The sequence below is a fragment of the Podarcis gaigeae genome, assembly GCF_964106915.1.
Source record: "Podarcis gaigeae genome assembly, chromosome: 18".
Taxonomy (NCBI): Eukaryota; Metazoa; Chordata; class Lepidosauria; order Squamata; family Lacertidae; genus Podarcis; species Podarcis gaigeae.
This window is the reverse complement of record NC_139696.1, coordinates 6,765,663-6,787,396: the sequence shown is the minus strand read 5'-3', so window position 1 is coordinate 6,787,396 and position 21,734 is coordinate 6,765,663. Positions and strand designations below refer to the sequence as shown.

The 21,734-nt window shown below is 48.6% G+C and overlaps 1 protein-coding gene across 3 annotated transcripts in view; it reads left to right on the top strand.

The window, feature by feature from the left end:
* Positions 1-16,811, top strand: part of UBXN6 (UBX domain protein 6) — a 30,549-nt gene extending 13,738 nt beyond the window's left edge. For all 3 annotated transcript variants that reach the window (XM_083720574.1, XM_083720575.1, XM_083720573.1), the window contains exons 4-11: positions 1,231-1,365; positions 3,308-3,405; positions 5,765-5,840; positions 6,695-6,779; positions 11,487-11,700; positions 12,750-12,880; positions 13,865-14,010; positions 16,111-16,811. In XM_083720574.1, the coding sequence (XP_083576700.1) occupies positions 1,231-1,365; positions 3,308-3,405; positions 5,765-5,840; positions 6,695-6,779; positions 11,487-11,700; positions 12,750-12,880; positions 13,865-14,010; positions 16,111-16,239 (1,014 nt within the window). In that variant the 3' untranslated portion in view covers positions 16,240-16,811. The remainder of the gene's footprint in view (positions 1-1,230; positions 1,366-3,307; positions 3,406-5,764; positions 5,841-6,694; positions 6,780-11,486; positions 11,701-12,749; positions 12,881-13,864; positions 14,011-16,110) is intronic.
* Positions 16,812-21,734: the final 4,923 nt, after the last annotated feature.

The window sequence follows — 21,734 nt, the reverse complement described above, 5'->3', positions numbered from 1 at the left end:
GAGAGTGTTTAAGAAGGACAGAACCTTTTTCATGTATGCTACCACAGCAGCAAGGATCCTGATTGCAAAATATTGGAAGACACAAGATTTACCCACGCTGGAGGAATGGCAATCACAGTTGATGGACTATATGGAATTGGCTGAAATGACTGGCAGAATCCGAGACTTGGGAGAAGAAACAATTGAGGAGGACTGGAAAAAGTTTAAGGACTATTTGAAAAAACACTATAAGCTGTATGAATGTTAAAAAAAATGCACCTTTTAGGAAACTCTAGCTTCAGCAAATGTAAGTTAATGAAATGAAAATTAAGACACAAGAATTTAGAGGTAAAATAATGAAACAACTTTATTGTGTTTAATACAAAGCATATAAGAATTGGGTTATAGTAAAATTGAAATCAGGGAACATGATAAAATGGAAGATACAATAAGTTTTGAAATAAGTTAACAAATTGCTGATGTTTTATATGACAGAGAATGCAGGGTTTGGAGGATGTGGGGAAGTCCTTCAGATTTGATGGAAAAAGAACATGGAAATTTGTTATTCTTCTACTCTATTTTCTTATAACTATCCTTTATTCTTTTTTCTGTATTTCTTAAAATCAATAAAAATATTTTTAAAAAAAATGACCCCTGAGTTAACATATCGTTTGCAGGCCGAAAGCAATAACAGAGACCACCAATTTGTTCATCCCTCCCCCCCCCCCCGAAAAATTTGCTGACCCCTGGTCTATATGAACATTGCAGCAGCTAAAATAATAATAATAACATAATAACAATTTTTATTTATACCCCACTCATCTGGCTGGGCTTCCCCAGCCACTCTGGGCAGCTTTCAACAACATATTAAAATACAGTGGTACCTCGCAAGACGAAAGACGCACAAGACGAAAGAGTTTTCCGTTTTTTGAGTCGTTCCGCAAGACGAATTTCCCTATGGGCTTGCTTCGCAAGACGAAACGTCTTGCAAATTCTTGCGAGTTTGTTTCCCTTTTCTTAAAGCCGCTAAGCCATTAATAGCTGCTAGGCCGCTAAGAGCCGTGCTTCGCAAGACGAAAAAAACCGCAAGACGAAGAGACTCGCGGAACGGATTAATTTCGTCTTGCGAGGCACCACTGTACAGTAATGCATCAAACATTAAAAGCATCCCTAAATAACCTACACTGGGTGTAGGCCTTTTCTTTTTCTTCTTCCAACGTAACGCCTGTCTTAAATCCCGCCTCTCTTTAGAATTCTTTACCTGCTCTTCAAGAAGATGATCCCTCCATGCTGTCCGTCTCGGGAGTCTACTTCACTTGTCCTTTAACTGGGGCCACCGTCCGGAAGGATAAAAGAGAGGCGCTGATCCAAAAGGCCATCCTTGAGGTAAGGTTATTTTGGGGAGTGTGTCCTCTGATGTCTTGACAGAGAGTGCATTCCCCCTTGGCTTTATTGTCCTGTTAACAGAACAAGAAATGCAAACATAACAAGTTTTGCCTGGGAAGACAAAAGTACCAAAATGCAGCACAGCTGCAAAGGGATAATAAAGTATCATATCATTCAGAATATGTGCATATACCGTATTTTTCGCTCTATAGGACGCACCAGACCATAATCGCACCTAGTTTTTGGAGGAGGAAAACAAGAAAAAAAATATTCTGAATCTCAGAAGCCAGAGCAGCAAGAGGAATCTCTGTGCAGTGAAAGCAGCAATCCCTCTTGCTGTTCTGGCTTCTGGGACAGCTGCGCAGCCTGCATTCGCTCCATAAGACGCACACACATTTCCCCTTACTTTTTAGGAGGGAAAAAGTGAGTCTTATAGAGCAAAAAATACGGTATATGTAGCTCCATAACCCGACTGTTTGGAATCCTGCTTCTGAGAGTTCACCAGGCACTGCTATTGTATTTGAAAGCCTATCTCCACAATCTTAGGGAAACTTAACTTCCTCAAATTAAAGCTGAGGTTCACAGACCACTGAATTACATGGCCAGTAACAAATAATAAAGGGGTGCGGGTGGCGCTGTGGGTTAAACCACAGAGCCTAGGGCTTGCCGATCAGAAGGTCAGCTGTTCGACTGGCAGAGATGACGAGTTCGAAAGCACGTCAAAGTGCAAGTAGATAAATAGGTACCAATCTGGCGGGAAGGTAAACGGCGTTTCCGTGCGCTGCTCTGGATCGCCAGAAGCGGCTTAGTCCTGCTGGCCACATGACCCGGAAGCTGTATGCCGGCTCCCTCTGCCAATAAAGCGAGATGAGCGCTGCAACCCCAGAGTCGGCCACGACTGGACCTAATGGTCAGGGGTCCCTTTACCTTTTTACCAAATAATAAAGTGTCAATGCATGCAAAGGTTTCCTTTAAAAGTAACACGTATAGATCAAAATAAAAGGAGTTGTAATGCAAAAGATTTTCCAAGTCCGTCTTGATACCATGCGGATGGCTGCATGCAAGACTTAACGTCTGTATATGTATCTCTTGGCAGACAATGCTTTGGGTTTGGCAGTTGTTTTTAAAATTATAAAAGTTTTGTAGAAGTAATTAAAAGTATTCTCCACCGGTGAGCTCCATCGTTATGGAGGACAAAAGGTTTGATATACATTCGTACCTTGGAAGTCGAACGGAATCCATTCCGGAAGTCGGTTCGATTTCCAAAACTTTTGGAAACCAAGGCGCAGCTTCCGATTGGCTGCAGGAAGCTCCTGCAGCCAATCAGAAGCTGCAGAAGCCCCGTCGGACGTTCGGGTTCCAAAGAACGTTTGCAAACCGGAATACTCACGTCCGGGTTTGCAGCATTCAGGAGCCAAAACATTCGAGAACTTAAGCTGTTTGAAAACCAAGGTACAACTGTAGTCTTAAATGAACCAGACATACCGGTAGTATTTGCATATACAGTGGTACCTCGGGTTACATATGCTTCAGGTTACGTACACTTCAGGTTACAGACTCCGCTAACCCAGAAATATTACCTCGGGTTAAGAACTTTGCTTCAGGATGAGAACAGAAATTGTGCAGCAGCAGCAGGAGGCCCCGTTAGCTAAAGTGGTGCTTCAGGTTAAGAACAGTTTCAGGTTAAGAACGGACCTCTGGAACGAATTAAGTACTTAACCCGAGGTACCACTGTATATATTGAATGTCCATGTGCCTCTGTACGAGTAATAAAATCACGCTACATAGCTCTGCCTTTTGGATCCTTCTAGTTTGTAAGGTGCCTTTTCAAGAAGGGAGTCTGCCAAGCCCTGGAATACCTGCAACTCAGGTTATTAAGATTAGAGGCCTTCCAGGATTTGGCAGAACAGCCCAGGGCATTTCTGTTTCTTCATCTCCCCAGCATGCTGCCCAAGACCCCGTGGCTGCTGCCATCATGGAAATCCACACTTGCAACAGGGACCGGGAAAAGGTCAAACTCGGAGTGGAGACCATCGCAAAGTAAGTGGAGCCTGGTGTCTCTTGGTGTGTCCCCCCCCCCCCCGTTCCTTTTTTTGTAATAATTTTGTCCAGTCTTCCAATAGGAACCTGACATAGTGAGCCTCTGATTTTCCTGGGAAAGTGTCAGGGAACTGCCATCGGAGCCAGAGGGAGAGGGAGGGCTCCAGAGGGATTCCGGAGAGCGTCCCAGGAGGGAGAGAGGCAGCCCATGTTCTGGGGAAGGAAATCAGCGCAACACCAGTGGAGAAGGGGGGCAGATGGGGGAATCGGCGAGGGGGCTCCAGGACTCCTCGCCGGAGACCAGCAGGGAGAGCACGGGTCCTCCGCTGCCCACACCCTCCCTGCGCAGAAGACTTCCGCGCAGGGAGAGTAGGAGGAGACTAGGCGTCAAAGAGCTTCTTTGCTGGAAGAAGTTCAAGAAACGCCCACTGACGGATTCTGCCAGCGATTGAGACAGCCACGGGTGAGAGGCTGTCCGGACAGAAAGGGTTCACCCAGGTAACCCAGCCAGGTGTGGCGTCGATTTACGCACAAGCAACCCCTAGAACCATTACAGAAAGATACCAGCAAGGGTAGTATCAGTTCAGCCCTGGCTTGCTCATATTTCGCACAGTGCAACAAAATATGTTTTATGGAATCGATGTCTTGAGCACACGAGCAAAGTCTGTCCTGGTAGGGAACTCCTCTCAACCTGCCATCCAACACTGCAGAAGGAAAGACGTTTAGTCTGGCTTTGGTGAAAAGCCTTCGATAGTTTGGTACTGTCAGGTTTTTGCAAGAACCAGTTATTCCTATATTCTGAACAAAATGCTTGTTTAACCTGGAGGTAGGCTGTATGAATTATGTATTGCTTTGTAACGATTTGTTGGGTCTCTGGACCATAATAAAGATTGTTGTTGTTGTAATAATTTTTTATTAAGTTTTACCATTTAATATTCAACACAATTATCATACATACCCCGTGCCTTTCCTCCACTTCCCCTTCTGGTTCTTTAACAATTTGCTTCTGCTTAAATTTTCTTTTTCTTTTTTCATCTTTTAGCTGAATGCTCTTACATTCTTATCATTTTTGTACCAAATTTTCTTCCGGTTACTTCTTACATTTAATTAATATCCATATTGCCCTTTCGTCACCTTTCCTCTGGTTTTCTTAACCGTTAAGTGTTTTGCTCAAACCATTTCTTTACAATATTTCTGTAAATACAACATGAACGCTCCCCAGTCCTTTTTTAAAGTCTCTGTTGTCTTTGTCTCTGAGTCTTCCTGTGAGTTTCACCATTTCTGCATATTCCATATGTTTACCTTCCCATTCTTCTTCCGTTGGTGTCTTGTCTTCTTTCCTTTTTGGAAAATCCTAGAGCCCTCCAGATGTTTGGGACTACAACTCCCATCATCCCTAGCTAACAGGACAGGTGGTCAGGGATGATGGGAATTGTAGTCCCAAACCTCTGGAGGGCCAGAGTTTGCCTATGTCTGTCCTAGCCGCTGTTGTAGCATCCATGAATAGCTTCTTCTGCTCTTCTGGCAATTCCTGCCCTATAATACCTAAAAAGAAAGCTTCTTCTTTTAACCTTTAATTTGATTTCAGCCTGATCTTTTATTTTCCTTCTCTTCCCTCCCCCTCCCCTTTTATGAAGATTACCCGCTCTGAGACCCCAAAGCGAATTCTCTCCTGGTCTCCTCGCTGGCCCAAGTAGGACCAATTCAGCCAGCTAGCCCCCTGGAGATTAGCTAATGCTTATCTCCCCTAAATTGATTTCTGAATTTTGAATTTTATTGTTATTCGTGTTTTTATACTGTATTTATGCTGCTTTTACAATTAAGCGTTTTAAATTTGTTGTTAGCCGCCCTGAGCCCGGTTTTTGAACCGGGAAGGGCGGGGTATAAATAAAAATGTATTATTCTTATTATTGGGGGGGGGGGGGGCGGGAAACCCTTCTGACAAGCCTCCTGTTTAAAAAACCTATGAAAATGGTATTAAAAGTCCCTAATGAACTTGGTGGTACAGTGGTGCCCTGCAAGACGAATGCCTCGCAAGACGAAAAACCCACTAGACGAAAGGGTTTTCCGTTTTTCGAGGCGCTTCGCAAGACGAATTTTCCTATGGGCTTGCTTCGCAAGACGTTTTCGTCTTGCGAGCCTTGCGATTTTTTTCGCTTTTTTCTCCCTTTTGCTAAGCCGCTAAGCCGCTAATAGCGCTAAGCGGCTAATAGGGTTGCTTCGCAAGACGACAAAACCGCTAGACGAAGAGAATCGCGGAATGGATTCTTTTCGTCTTGCGAGGCACCTCTGTACTATCTTTCGAGAGGAAGCTTGAGCAAACTGGTGCCCAGAATGACAACTTGTCTTCCTTCCCAAGGTACCTTGACAACATTCACCTCCACCCAGAGGAAGAGAAATACCGGAAAATCAAACTGCAGAACAAAGTGTTCCAGGTGGGTGCGTTTCAGAGGAGGGAGCTGCTGGAGTGCAACTCCTCTCGGCCCAGACAACTGTCCCTGCCAGCAGCTGGGCCTTGTGGGAGTTGAGGGCCCAGTAATGGGACACAGGTGGCACTGTGGGTTAAACCACTGAGCCTAGGACTTGCCGATCAGAAGGTCGGCGGTTCAAATCCTCGCGACGGGGTGAGCTCCCATTGCTCGGTCCCTGCTCCTGCCAACCTAGCAGTTCGAAAGCAGGTCAAAGTGCAAGTAGATAAATAGGTGGGAAGGTAAACGGCATTTCCGTGCGTTGCTCTGGTTCGCCAGAAGCGGCTTCGTCCTGCTGGCCACATGACCTGGAAGCTGTACGCCGGCTCCCTCGGCCAATAAAGCGAGATGAGCGCCGCAACCCCAGAGTCGGCCGCAACTGGACCTAATGGTCAGGGGTCCCTTTACCTTTACCTAATGTCCACGTTCCCAAACCCTGCTCTCACTAGAGCTTGGCAGAAACCATCTCACAGAAAAATGAAGTGAAGGATAAGCCCCATTTGGCATGTTAGCTCAGGGGGCTGAGATCGCTTGAAGCTAAGATTGTTGTGACATCAGGTGTGGGGCAGGTAGGCGTGGTTTGGGGCGAGGCTCATGCTGGGTCAGATTTGGCCCACAGCTCACTGGGTCTCTGCCCCTCGCTTAAATCGCCTTATATTGTTGAACAGACTTTGGCAGTGTGCAAAGGCAAGCGACATAAAACTGAAACAACCAGCCTCAGGGATTCTCTAGCTGGCTGGCTTTTAGAATTTGTGTGGGATGGCAGGAAAAGCTTGCAGGAACAGAAAGAAACAGCACGGATTCGTTTGTCTTCCTCCTAGGAAAGGATCCACTGTCTGGAGGGGACGCACAAGTTTTTCCAGGCTGTTGGGTTTGAAAAGGCCACCCTCAGTGTCCCGGGACAAGGTAAGGCTCAGCGTAGCAGCTGAAAGGCTGAGCTGCAGACAGGAAGGCGCCAGCTCACAAACTCACAAGGTGGCCCTGGGTGAGCCGCACAGAATCTCGGCAAGCCGCAGATGGGGACAAGGATAAGACCCACCGAACTTACAGGATTGTTGCCAGGATTGCAAGGCGAGAAGCGCTTTGAACACTGTACAGAATGCTTCTGGTTTCAATTACCGTATTTTTTGCTCTATAAGACGCACCAGATCACAACACGCACCCAGTTTTTGGAGGAGGGAAACAAGAAAAAAAAATATTCTGAATCTCAGAAGCCAGAACAGCAAGAGGGATCGCTGCGCAGTGAAAGCAGCAATCCCTCATGCTGTTCTGGCTTCTGGGATAGGTGCGCAGCCTGCATTTCGCTCCATAAGACGCACACACATTTCCCCTTACTTTTTAGGAGGGAAGAAGTGAGTCTTATAGAGCAAAAAATACGGTGGGTCAGATGGGGGATTCCTGGGGTGAGGGTTTCTCCAGGCCCTTTTAAGTTCCCTTGTGATTGGAAGCTTTTCTGTCCATCTTCAAGCCACATTTCAAGAGCTGCTGCGGTGGAGATACACAGTGGGCGCTCGGGTTGTGAACCTGATCCATGCAGGAGGCACGTTCGCAACCCACAACGCCGCGTCTACGCACACGCGGGTCGCGATTCGGTGCTTCTGCGCATGTGCAAAGTATGACAGTGCTCATGCGCGAGCGCCGAAACCCAGAAGTTCAGCACAGTGCGCAACCCGAAAACGCACAGCCTGTAGTGTCTGTAATCCGAGGTATGACAGTATTTATCTCCATTCCGTCCTACTTTTTTTTAAAAAAATGATATTTTATTAAATTTTTAACAAAAAAAGAAGTTACAAGACAATGAACAATAAAAAGCACAAAAAATACAAGAACCCAAAATTTTACATAAAAAGAAAAAGAGAAAAAATAATAAATAAAAATCCCTCTTTTTAGTTTCTTACCATTCATTTACTTATTTTCCTGACTTCCTCACACCTCCCTTTTTTGTATTCCATTTCAAAATTTGGTTCAGCAAATTCATACCCTCTTAATTTACCCTAAATTATCCTCACTGTCAGAGCTGCCCTAGGTCCCAGCTCACAAAGGACCAACGCCAGTTCCTTGTTATATACAAAAGTCTTTATTGAAGTTCAGTTTCGATTTCAAAGCAGCTCTACGTCTCAAACTCTAGACCGCTGAAGCTCCGTCTGAATCTCCTCCCCCCAGGCACCAGTTTAAGACTCTAGCCCTGCTCCACCTCTTCCTCTGCTCTTTCCTCCTCTGGGTCCGCCTGTCCGCTGGGGTCTTGCCCTTTCTAGACTCTTCTGACGCTGAGTCCCCTGAGTCTTCCCCCCGCCTCTGGCGGGCTTTAGGACCTGGTTCCCAATCCGGGTTTTCTGCTGTGCCACGCGCCTGTACATTCGAACTTGGCGCCCGTGCCCAGCCGGCAACCTTCCTCCTGACCGTTACACTGCTCCTCTCACTGCTTCCCCCTTCGGGGGGGCTAGCTGGGCCTGACCTCCCCTCCGTTCCCTCACTCTCCAACAGAGGCGTGGTCAGCCCTGACTCATCTTCTCTCCCTGCTGGAGGAGACGCTGGCCCTGATGCATGGGACTCTTCGCCCCCACTGCACTCTGGTGGGGGAGCTGGCCCTGATCTCCCGCTGCTGCTTTGGGAGTCCCCGCTGGCCCCTTGCTTCTGGAGTGTCCCCCCTGGGACCCCCCTTGCCCTGGCCATCGGCGCCCCCTTCTGGGAATCTTCTGATTCGCTGGAGAAGCTCATGGAATCTCTCGTGCCACTGTCATACTCCCCTACGCTGCCCTCCGATTCTTCCCCTTCACTCTCCATTTCCTCTCTCCCCTGTGCCTCTGCTCCTGAGCCCCTGACACTCACGTATTATAGCTTCAAATTTTCGTCTACTATCAATCCATTCTTACAAATTCTTATTTTACCTTATTACTAAAACCGCTTCATTTCATTTCATTATCATTAACATTCAAAAATTTTCCAATTCAATTTACTGTTAGTTTCTTTAGCCTTATCTTACCTTCCGTCCTACTTTTCGTGAATTGCTATCTGAGAGAAGTTGCATTGCAAGAAGTTCCTGCAGATATGATTACTATTATTTTTAAATTTATATGCCACCCATCTAATTGGGTTGCCCCAGCTACTCTGGGCGGCTCCCAACAAAATATTAAGAACGCAACGAAACATCAAACATTTAGAACTTCGCTATACGGTGCTGCCTTCAGATGTCTTCTAAAAGCTATATAGGTGTTTATCTCCTTGACATCTGTTGGGAGGGTGTTACCTGTAGCTTTGCTTCTTGCAGGGAGGGAACTGGCAGAAAACCCTCAGAGCTGGACATCAGTGTCTAGGCTGGGGAGACGATGGGGGTGGAGATGCTCCTTCAGGTATACAGGGCCAAGACTGTTTAGGGCTTTAAAGGTCAGCCCCAACACTTTGAATTGTGCTTGGAAACATACTGGGAGCCAGTGAAGTTCCTTTAGAACTGGTGTTATATGGTTCCGCCGGTGGCTCCCGGTCCCCAGTCTAGCTGCTGCATTCTGGATTACCGTATTTTTCTCCCTATAGGACGCACCGGCCCATAGGACACACCTAGTTTTTTTGGGGGGGGGAATCAAGGGAAAAAAATGTATCCCCCCCCCCCAGGTTTGCACAGCCATCCCCAAGCTAGAAGAGGGAGATGGAGCACTCCGTCTCCCTCTTCTGCCTTCACGGACAGCCTCTTTAGCCTCTGTGGGGCAGCGCACTCTGCTGCCCCGCAGAGGCTTTGCGCAGCCATCCCTAAGCTAGAAGAGGGAGACGCCTCCCCGCTATCCCGCGAGCTTGTGGGGTTGGCGGGGGGGAGAAGCAAGCTTGCTCCCCCCCCCCGTCAGCCTCCAGATCAGGTCGGGGAATAGTGCGGTGGCGGCGCTGCGCCTCCCCGCTGTCTCCCGAGCTTTTGGGCTGCAGGCTGCTGCCCGCAAGCCTTGTGAGCCCGCGGGACCTCCCACCGGGCTTGCAAGACTTGCGGATAGCTTCCTGAAGCCTGGAGAGGGAGAGGGGTTGGTGCGCACCGACCCCTCTCGCTCTTCAGGCTTCAGCAAAAGCCTGCATTCGCCCCATAGGACGCATACACATTTCCCCTTCATTTTTGGAGGGGAAAAAGTGCGTCCTATAGGGCGAAAAATACGGTAGTTGTAGTTTCTGAGTCGCCTTCAAAGGTAGCCCCACAGAGAGCAGTGGTCTAAACAGGAGATAACCAGAGCATGGGCCACTCTGGTGAGACAGTGTGCAAGTAGGCAGGGTCTCAGGTGAGCTGGTGAACAGCTGCCCTGTGATGGGTCTGGAAGCCTTTCGCAAGGAATACCTCTGCTCACTCAGAGATATATTTACAGTCTGTCTGTACAGTATTTACAAGGTACAGAACATAGCTTCAAGCGTCTGAATCCTCGGTAGCAGGTCCAGGAAGTGGGAGCTTTCGGTTCCTCCTCCAGCAGAGGAGCTTCGAAAGCCCCAAGCGCCTCCTCTGTTCCCTGCGTTGTAACCCCCTCCTGTCCTGTGCTGAAGGAATGGGCATTGAATCTCCCTCTGTCCCTGAACTGGTTGGGTGGTGTTGCTGCTCTCCAGCATCCGGGAGCATCCTTGCTGCTTGAGTTCCATTTGCTTGTCGTCCTCTCCCTCTCCTGTCTTCTCTAAAGGCTCCTGTTCTCCCCCCTCCCTAAGCTCTGGGGCATTCCCTGGCAGCCCCGTGACATGCCCTGGACACAGAATTAACCTGCGCTTCCATGGACAGCTATGAATCCGAAACGACTCCCAGGCTGCTCACCTGGTCCTTTAGGGGCAGTTACCCCATTCAGGGATGGGACGCAGGTGGTGCTGTGGGTTAAACCACAGAGCCTAGGGCTTGCTGATCAGAAGGTCGGCGGTTCATAGAATCATAGAGTTGGAAGAGACCACAAGGGCCATTGAGTCCAACCCCCTGCCAAGCAGGAAACACCATCAGAGCACGCCTGACATATGGTTGTCAAGCCTCTGCCTAAAGACCTCCAAAGGAGGAGACTCCACCACACTCCTTGGCAGCAAATTCCACTGTCAAACAGCTCTTACTGTCAGGAAGTTCTTCCTAATGTTTAGGTGGAATCTTCTTTCTTGTAGTTTGGATCCATTGCTCCATGTCCGCTTCTCTGGAGCAGCAGAAAACAACCTTTCTCCCTCCTCTATGTGACATCCTTTTATATATTTGAACATGGCTATCATATCACCCCTTAACCTGGGCTTCCATGGACAGCTATGAATCCCCGTGACGGGGTGAGCTCCTGCTCCTCGGCCCCTGCTCCTGCCAACCTAGCAGTTTGAAAGCATGTCAAAGTGCAAGTAGATAAATAGGTACAGCTCCGGTGGGAAGGTAAACGGCGTTCGCCAGAAGTGGCTTAGTCATGCTGGCCACATGACCCGGAAGCTGTACGCCAGCTCCCTCGGCCAATAAAGCGAGATGAGCGCCGCAGCCCCAGAGTCGGCCACGACTGGACCTAATGGTCAGGGGTCCCGTTACCTTTACCTTACCCCATTTAGGACCAGGGAGTCCTCCACACCTGCCCACGCCCTGTCCCCTTAGCAAGTGCCAAGTGCTAAGAGGATCCCTCTGTTTCCCTCCCCTCTCCATCCTTTTAGAAGAGGCCACAGAGGACTTCTATGTCCTGAAGGAGGGGAAGCTGGGCGACCTGAAGGAGCACAAGGAGAAGCTTCTGAGCGGGGAGCCGCTCCGGGCCCAGCTGGACCGCCAGCTCCGCGTCTTCAAGCCGTCCCCCCAGGCCTCCCGCTTCGAGCTGCCAAGCGACTTCTTCAGCATCACCGCCGAGGAGCTCAAGCGGGAGCAGAGGCTCCGGTGAGTGATCCCGCCTCAACTGAAAAGCTCACTGGCCACACGTTTTTTAAAAAATTATTACTAATTTTATTAGATCTCCCACAAATATAACAAAAACTACAAAGCCAAATAACACACAAAAACAAAGCAATACACAAATAATAACAACAAACTTAATTCTTTGAAAATCCCACCTTTTTAAACCTCTTAATTGACTTCCTCTAGTCCCTCCCTCCTGAGTTTCCTTATAATTGAATGTAACGGCTTTTCAATGTCATTATTAAACTAAAGATTAGTCCAACACAGGCCACGCGTTTTTGCCTCCCCAGCTCAGTCCAGGGGTTGCTTTGAAAATCATTTTTTAAAAATACATTTCGCAGAACATCAGGACTTGAACCCAGGAAGCTGTTGCTTTGTAGGGTCGTTAGTTGTTAAAAGCAGCACTCCACAATGGCAAACCTATTTTAAAACGTGTGTATCTGAAGAAGTGTGCATGCACACGAAAGCTCATACCAAGAACTAACTTAGTTGGTCTTTAAGGTGCTACTGGAAGGAATTTTTTTTGTTTTGACTATTTTAAAACGGCTCCCTTAACTTTAAGCCACAGATTGAGTCTGCTGCCGGTGTGCCTGGGAACGGCGACTTTGGTTTCCACATCCCATAATACCAGGGGTCAGCAAACTTACTGCACCTTGGGCCGGTGTCTCCAGCGCCGATCGCGCGGCGGGCCTGAGGGCGGGGGAGCGCATGCCCATATACGTGCGCGCACACAATTTCCGGCGCACTTTCGGGTCGGAGGAGCACCGCAAATAGCTTGTGCGCAAGTGCATGGGACTCCTCTGACCCGGATGTGCACCAGAAATAACGCTTGCGCATGCCCACAAGCTATTTCCGGTGCTCCTCCAACCCGGAAGTGGGCACCAAAAAAAAAGGAAAAGGCAGCCAATGCAGGGCTGCTTTGAATGAGGTGCTCATTGTATTTTAGATCTGGAAACCGCAGCGGATGTGTTGGCGACACCAGTTCTTGGGTCCGCGTTCCAATATGGTCCCTCTTTCTTTTGCCTCTGAAGGACAGAAGCGGTTGAGAAGGCATCGATGCTGAGAACGAAAGCCATGCGGGAGAAAGAGGAGCAGAGGGAGCTGAGAAAGTACAACTACGCCTTGCTGCGCATCCGCTTCCCGGACGGGTACATCTTACAAGGTACATGCGAAAGCTCTGGGTGCAAACCAGAGGCCGCCAACCACCCAATGCTCGGTCGTCACAGCTTGCTTCATCCTAAGTTTTTGGGCTGGAAGAATGGATGCCTTAAAGAAATATTACAGCACAATGACCTCGCGAGCAGCGTTAGAAACTGAGATATGAAAGCCAGGAGCTGAATGGCGCCTTAAACCTAGGTTATGGGCGCAACAACGGAATGTAAAGTGGTACCTCGGGTTACATACGCTTCAGTTTACAGACTCCGCTAACCCAGAAATAGTACCTCGGGTTAAGAACTTTGTTTCAGGATGAGAGCAGAAATCGCGTGACGGCAGCAGCGGGAGGCCCCATTAGCTAAAGTGGTGCTTCAGGTTAAGAACAGTTTCAGGTTAAGAACGGACCTCCGGAACGAATTAAGTACGTAACCAGAGGTACCACTGTATTCTTATAACAAGAATACAAAGCTGAAAAGGAACGAACCGCAGCTAAAATCTTATGGTCGTTTTTCACATGGTCTAGTTCAGGGATCAGCAAACTTTTTCAGCAGGGGGCCAGTCCACTGTCCCTCAGACCTTGTGGGGGGGCTGGACTATATTTTGGGGGGGAAATAATGAACGAATTCCTATTCCACACAAATAACCCAGAGATGCATTTTAAATAAAAGGGCACCTTCTACTCATGTAAAAACACCAGGCAGCCCCCACAAATAACCCAGAGATGATTTTAAATAAAAGCACACATTCTACTCATGTTAAAACACGCTGATTCCCGGACCACCCATGGTCTAGTTTTTCCTCTGCCCACCCCCACTAAGAGCATGGGTAGATTTGCAATAGAGAAACCATGGTTCCTGGGATCCTTTTGAGTGAAGTCACAGGCTTCAAATGTGTGTTGAATGTGCTTCAGATGCATGGCATGGGTTTGCCCTGAAACTTTCCGAATCTGCACAAAACACTGGAGAGTAAATTTTCTTTCTTTCTGGCGCAGGGACGTTCTACGCCCGGGAGCCCGTCTCAGCCCTTTACCAGTTTGTGCGAGAGACGCTGCAGAACAACTGGCTCCCCTTTGAGCTTCTGGCCCCCGGAGGCCACAAACTGACCGACGAGAGCATGGCGCTCAATGAATGTGGCCTGGTAAGTGTGGCCACCTTGCTTAAGTCTCCTTGCCAATGCCGGGGGGGTCAGGTGCGGTCCTGTCCACGTCGAAACCTGGAGCAAGCACCATTGAATTGTTGAATGGTCTATTTAAATTTGAAGGTTCATTATTATTCCACAAGATGTGTATGTCTTTAAGGGCCAGAGCAAATAACATGACCTAGTTTTACAGCTGTGAAGCAGTATAGCAGGTGCTGTTAAGTTGTGTTAATTAAGCTGTCAGCAATTGGGTATAGTATATAAAGAGCAGCACCTAGCACTCTCAGTACCCTGGGGGATGGGTTATGCTTATTGGTATGTTTAGTGTAAAAGGAGTTTTTGTTTCTGTTAGTAAAACCTTGCTAAAGTTACCGTATTTTTCGCTCTATAAGACGCACCAGACCACAAGACGCACCTAGTTTTTTGGAGGAGGAAAACAAGAAAAAAAATATATTCTGAATCTCAGAAGCCGGAACAGCAAGAGGGATCGTTTGTGCAGTGAAAGCAGCAATCCCTCTTGCTGTTCTGGCTTCTGGGATAGCTGCGCAGCCTGCATTCGCTCCATAAGACGCACACACATTTCCCCTGACTTTTTAGGAGGGGAAAAGTGAGTCTTATGGAGCAAAAAATACGGTATTTTGTGTTCCTTGTAATGTATGGTCTCCCCAGCAAGCTTTCTGTAGTGCAACTAATCTTTAAAAAGCTAACATGAATATGATGGGGCTTTCATGTCCCTTAACAGCAGGATCCTTCCTTTGAACTGTGCTCCTCTAAGGAAGCTTGGGTTGGGAAGGACAGCTGTGCACCCTGAGTGATTCAGTTTGAAGTTTCATTTTGGCCTATGTGATTTTTGGAAGAACTTGGGGAGCGGGGCAGGGGAGGGGAGGACTCTAAATGACAAGAGTCTGAAATCTGAGGATATGCACCAAGACCATATGACACCGGTCCTGAAAGACCTGCACTGGCTCCCAGTACGTTTCTAAGCACAATTCAAAGTGTTGTGCTGACCTTGAAAGCCCGAAACGGCCTTGGCCCAGTATACCTGAAGGAGCGTCTCCACTCCCATCATCCAGCCCGGACACTGAGGTCCAGCTCCAAGGGTCTTCTGGCGGTTCCCTCCCTGTGAGAAAGTGAGGTTTCAGGGAACCAGGCAGAGGGCCTTCTCGGTGGTGGCGCCCGCCCTGTTGAACACCCTCCCATCAGATGTCAAGGAAATAAAGAACTATCTGGCTTTTAGAAGACATCTGAAGGCAGCCCTGTTTAGGGAAGTTTTTAATGTTTGATGTTTTATCGTGTTTTTCATATTCTGTTGGGAGTCACCCAGAGTGGATGGGAAGGCTTGGAAAAACCCCGGGGGGAAACCAGTCCCCACCCCCATTTTTTTCCAAAGCAGTTTTTAGAAGTCCATGAGAAAATGACAAAGAGGGAAGAGCAAGAAGAAATGGAAAATGATAGCAGTAGTTCAGAAAATGAGATAAACTGCATGTATATGTTGTGTCTTCTGGGGTTTTTTTTAAAGCACTACTCAAAGGGTAGACCTTCTATGGACCTTAAATTTTGAGGTGGATCTTAACTTTATTTGCTGTTGGTGCTAAGGGGCGAATCTGATTATTTTTTCATGTTGATGGTTTCTTGCTTTTTTTGGTTGCTTTTGAGGGAAAGGGGGGTGGTTACCTGTTTTATTGCAAGCACAATACAGTGGTACCTCAGGTTACATACGCTTCAGGTTACGCACTCCGCTAACCCAGAAATAGTGCTTCAGGTTAAGAACTTTGCTTCAGGATAAGAACAGAAATTGGGCTGTGGTGGCAGCAGGAGGCCCCATTAGCTAAAGTGGTGCTTCAGGTTAAGAACAGACCTCCGGAACGAATTAAGTACTTAACCCAAGGTACCACTGTACTTTTATCTACTCTGCGTTTCACACAATTTGTAAAGCCACACTGAACTTTGTTTCAATTTTTCCAAAATTTCCATTTCCCCCTCCGGAAAAAAAATAGGGGGGAGGGAATGACATTTCCCACCCGCTCATGGCTCCAAAATTTCCAGAAATTTTACACCTCTAGTCCTAATAACGCCAAGTGCCTTTGTTTCTTCCCCAAGGTGCCTTCTGCCCTTCTGACGTTCGCCTGGGATGCCGACGTCATGGCGGATATCAAGGCTTCCGGCGGGGAGCGCATGGAGAGTGTGTTGAAGCCGGACCTCCTGCTGGCCGTGCAGACCCTGTCCTGAAAATAAAAGCAAACCGGGATTAGATCCAGTCCCGTCCCTCGTGGTCCCCTTCTCCCGTGTTTCTTACGGACGCTGCTTCGGACGCTCCAGTAACTCCCTGTCTTGTGAACACTAAATGGGGGCGGAAATAGGGGGCGGGGAGGCTGCTGTTTTCCCCTAGTTAGGGCCCTGGAATCAGAGTAGCTGTGGCCGGAGCAGTTGCCTCGCCGGGCCAGTAGCGCATGGAGGACTTGGAACTGGTTCAAAACGAGTTGGATCAAGAGAGATATTTTTACACTGCTGCTTCTTTTTCTTCTTTTATTTATAACCTTCCCTCGGAGGGATCCTAACCTCTTTCTAGCCTCAAAACGAAGCTTCTCACTGGGAAAAAAACAAAGATCAAAACACTACCCTGCCCCGGCGACACGAATCGGCTTGTTCCGAGGGGCCAGGAGCACTTCCTTTTTGCTTCCGTTCCACAAACCTTGTTCCTCTAGGAAGAAGCTTTTTTTTTGTTTCGTTTTTGGTCTGTAACTGAGTCAGCCTACAGGCAGGAGAAGCTGTTGGCTTTATTAAAGGAAGATGTGCTGCCACAGGTACTTGGGGTGTTTTGTCTTCCAGAGCAGCAGGCGATGAGAGTGGCGAATGGCGTGAGGGGAGAGAGGTTGTGGCTTGGGGGTGGAGCATCTGACCCGCATGCAAGTGGGAGGGGGAGGGGACTCCCTGGTCCTGAACGGGGTCACTGTGCCCCTGAAGGACCAGGTGCGCAGCCTGGGAGTCGTTTTGGACTCCCAGCTGTCCATGGAGGCGCAGGTTAATTCTGTGTCCAGGGCAGCTGTCTACCAGGTCCATCTGGTACGCCGGATGAGACCCTCCCTGCCCACAGACTGTCTCGCCAGAGTGGTGCATGCTCTGGTTATCTCCCGCTTGGACTACTGCTATGCGCTCCACGTGGGGCTACCTTTGAAAGCGAGTCGGAAACTTCAACTAATCCAGAATGCGGCTGCCAGACATTTTAGTGTATTTTTTATCTCTGTTGGAAGCCGCCCAGAGTGGCTGGGGAAACCCAGCCAGATGGGCGGGGTACAAATAATAAATTATTATTAAAAATTATTATGGTGACTGGGAGCGGCCGCTAGGACCCTATAACACCAGTCCAGAAACCTGCATGTACGTTTCCAAGCACAATTCAAAGTGTTGGTGCTGACCTTTAAAGCCCTAAACAGCCTGGGCCCAGAATACCTGAAGGAGCGTCTCCACCCCTATCGTTCTGCCCAGACACTGAGGTCCAGCTCCGAGGGTCTTCTGGCGGTTCCCTCCCTGCAAGATGTGAGGTTATAGGGAACCAGGTGGTAGTGCCCTCAGTGGAACGCCATCCCCTCAGATGTAAAGGAAATAAAACTGACTTTTAGAAGACATCTGAAGGCAGCCCTGTATAGGGTTTTAATGTTTGACATTTTATTATGGTTTTTCTGTGCCCAGAGTGGCTGGGGCAACCCAGCCAGATAAGTGGGGTATAAATAATAACAGTACTAGACCCCAGGTAAGATCTTACGTGTCGCCAGGGTCAGACATTGAAACTCTGCTATCCTCCTTCATGTTGTTCCCCCATTAGAGGTCTGGAGAGCGGCAACACGAGAATGGGCCTTCTCTGTGCTGGCTCCCCATTTGTGCAACGCTCTTCCCAGGGAGACTTGGCTGGCACCTGCACCACCTATCTTTTAGGCGCCGGGGGAAAATGTTCCCTATAACCAAGCTTTGGCGGATTAGCATTCTGAAGCTTTTAAATCTGTCTGTAGGAGGGGGAGGGCCATTGGTTTTTGTTTTATTGTGTATTTTGCAGTCCCATTTTTTATTTTTATGTCGTGAGCTGCCCTGTGATCTTCGAACGAAGGGCACTTATACAAATTTAACAATAAAAGTACTATTACCACGACCTTCAGGTCTCATGGTGGCTTATAGCAATCATCATCAACCTTTTATTCGACCGTCAGTCAGAAAAAAGTACATTTGTCAATACACAGTTAAACATCCAGGAAGATTTTAGAGCTTAGCCAACACTAAAATGGGCTAAACAGATAGCCCCATATCAATACAGTCAATTATAGTCTTGCGACGCTTAAAAGCTAAAAAAAGAAATTTGGCCACCAAGGAAGGTATAGCTCTAGTGACATTATTCAGCAAGTGTAAAACCTGATTTTCTCCGGGTAGGAAGCTAAATTGAAATAGGAGTGGATCTATAAAATTTTGTCTAAGCTCTGCATAAGAAGGGCAAGTCAAGAGAATGTGTTCGGTGGACTCAACCACACCCATGGCACAATGACAGGTTCTCTGGGCGTATGGTACTCCCCTGTACCTTCCCCACAATATCGCAGAGTCAAGGACATTTAATCTAGCCGCTGTAAGAAGTCTGCGGTATTCCACATAGTGGATTTCTGCAAGGTAGGGGGCTGGTATGGTCCGACAAATCTGGTCCCCTAGGAACATCCCTGGTTTTACCTGGGCTATGTCCTCTTGTCTGGCAATGTCGCTCAGTCTCCGGGAGATCACAGCTTCTAGCTTGATTGTACGTCTTATAGCAATTTGAAATTCCATATTAAATATTAAAAAGAATGAAATTAGAGTCACAGGAATAGGGTGAGGGGCGGGAGAGCTGGGACCACTCTGGAAGTTGTTAAGTCTTACAAATAATGCTCAGCATGGGCAAGGGTGAGGCCCCTTACCTTTGCTTTACACACAGAAGCTTCCGTTTAGTCCATGCCAGGGCGACTGCAGATTACTTTGCAGAAACAAGTGTGTACCTTAGAGTGGAGGAATGAGCTATAGAATCAGTTTGCTCTCTTCTCCTGTTTTTGGATTAATCTGGAAGCAGGGTTTTCTGCTGAAAGGGATAGATGTCATCTTCTTTGGCGATCCCTCGTAGCCGAGTAAGATTGTCTTCCATGAACACGGTCTTAACAGTGAGTCCGTAAGTGACTGTGGAGGCCAATTCTGGATCCACACGTCCTTCCGCAGTGGGGACGTAGGTTTCCGGGCAGGAGTTGATCACTGTGTGGATTTGCCAAGCGTGCCTTCCTCTTAGCACGTTTCTCCCTTTGGTCCTGAGTTCGAGTGTCTTCAAAGCCCATGACACCTTTGGGAAAGGCTGTTCTCCAACTGGAGCGCTTGCAGGCCAGTGTTTCCCAGTTGTCGGTGTTTATACTGCATTTTTTTATATTTGCCTAGCTGTCCATGGAGGCGCAGGTTACCATGGGTAGGCAAACTAAGGCCCAGGGGCTGGATCCGGCCCAATCGTCTTCTAAAACTGGCCTACAGTCAGTCTGGGAATCAGCGTGTTTTTATGTGAGTAGAATGTGTCCTTTTATTTAAAATGCATCTCTGGGTTATTTGTGGGGCATAGGAATTTGTTTGCCCCCCCCCCCAAAAAATATAGTCCCCCCCAATGTCTGAGGGACAGTGGACCGGCCCCCCCCTGCTGAAAAAGTTTGCTGACCCCTGTTGTATACTTTCCCCTGGGACTAAGGAATGGGTCCTGCTCCTAGGCAAAACTGTGTGTATCCTGAAGTATTATGGGATGTTCGCAGGACATAGCTGACTTCCCATGGTAATGAGGCCCTCGGGGAGCGGAAGCAGCGACGACTTAATGTTGTGCCATGCCCCACCCCAAATTTCAGGACTGCTGCCCACTGAGCAAAAAAAGGTTGGGCACTGCTTGTTAGCATCTCACTCCTCTGTTGCTGGGTACGTGATTGTTACATCACATGTCAGTGTTTACTTTCTAGGCTTGGAAAGTGTGAGAATGGAAGTCAGTCTTATCTCCTGCTATACTGTAAGGTAGAGGGACCCCTGACCATTAGAAGAAGAAGAAGAAGAAGAGTTTGGATTTGATATCCCGCCTTTCACTCCCCTTAAGGAGTCTCAAAGTGGCTAAAAATCTCCTTTCCCTTCCTCCCCCACAACAAACACTCTGTGAGGTGAGTGGGGCTGAGAGACTTCACAGAAGCGTGACTGGCCCAAGGTCACCCAGCAGCTGCATGTGGAGGAGCGGAGACGCGAACCCGGCTCCCCAGATTACATGACTACCGCTCTTAACCACTACACCACACTGGCTCTCACTGGTCCAGTCATGGCCGACTCTGTGGCCCTCATCTCGCTTTATTGACCAAAGGAGCCGGCGTACAGCTTCCGGGTCATGTGGCCAGCAGGACGAAGCTGCTTCTGGTGAACCAGAGCAGCGCACGGAAACGCCGTTTACCTTCCCGCCGGAGCGGTACCTATTTATCCACTTGCACTTTGACGTGCTTTCGAACTGCTAGGTGGGCAGGAGCAGGGACCGAGCAACGGGAGCTCACCCCATCATTGCGGGGATTCGAACTGCCGACCTTCTGATCGGCAAGTCCTAGGCTCTGTGGTTTAACCCACAGCGCCACCCGCCTCCCTTCTGCTATACTGTACTTTTGTACTTTTCTTTACTTTCTCTCTCGGAGAAGAACTGAGAGGACACCACGATTGCTTTGCCCTGTATACATTGCTTAATAAATACTTAGAACGCTCACACTCCACAATCGTTTCTGCTATACTCTGCTGATAGAGTGTGCACATGTCTTTAGATATGTGTCGCTGCTGCGCACAGGGACTGATCTGTGAACGTCCTGAGCTGCGCTTTATCAGGAAGACGCCCGGAGAGGTCTGTCTCATTCTGGGGGCTGCGTGTGCCCCCCCAGACGTGTTCCGACGCTGCTGGTACAATCTCCAGTTCTGTTTCTTTAGAGCATCGGATGGTGAAGATGGAAGACACCACCTGAAACACTGTGCTGCTGCCAGTTAAGGTAGACAGTTCAGGACTACATGGTCAAGAGGCAGTTTCCATGTTCCTAAAGGGGACGTACCGTATTTTTCGCTCTATAAGGCGCACCGGACCATAGGGCACACCTAGTTTTTTATGGGGGGGGGGGAATTATCCCCCCCCCAGCCCCAAAGAGCAAAGAAGCCAAGACAGTCAGCGGGATCCATCTCAGTGGCTGTCTTGGCTTCCTCTTTAGCCGCAGGGCTGGGGCGGGGGAAGCCTGAGCAACCTCGCCTTCGCTCCCGGAGCTTGCTGCTATCCGCAAGCCTTGGAAGCCCAGCGGGAACTCCCGCCGGGCTCCAAAGGCTTGCGGATAGCTTCCTGAAGCCTGCATTCACTCCATAGGACGCACACACATTCCCCCTTCATTTTAGGTGGGGGGGGGGAGTGCGTCCTATAGTGCGAAAAATTTCAAAGCCAACATCCATGCGCAGACTAAAGTGGCGGCTTTGTCACTTCTGGCCCCGGGTTTCCTCCTCCAGCTGCCAGAGTGGATGTGAAAGATCAGCTGAGACTGGGAAAAGGAGACCAGGGGCCTTCATGCCACTGATGTGAATGGAAAAGAAGGGATGAGCAGGCATGGATTTGAGGTGTGTTCCTGGCATACTTTTAAACCCCTCTCCCCTCCTAGACAAAATGCGCCAGGTATCCCCATTTGTATGGGGCACAC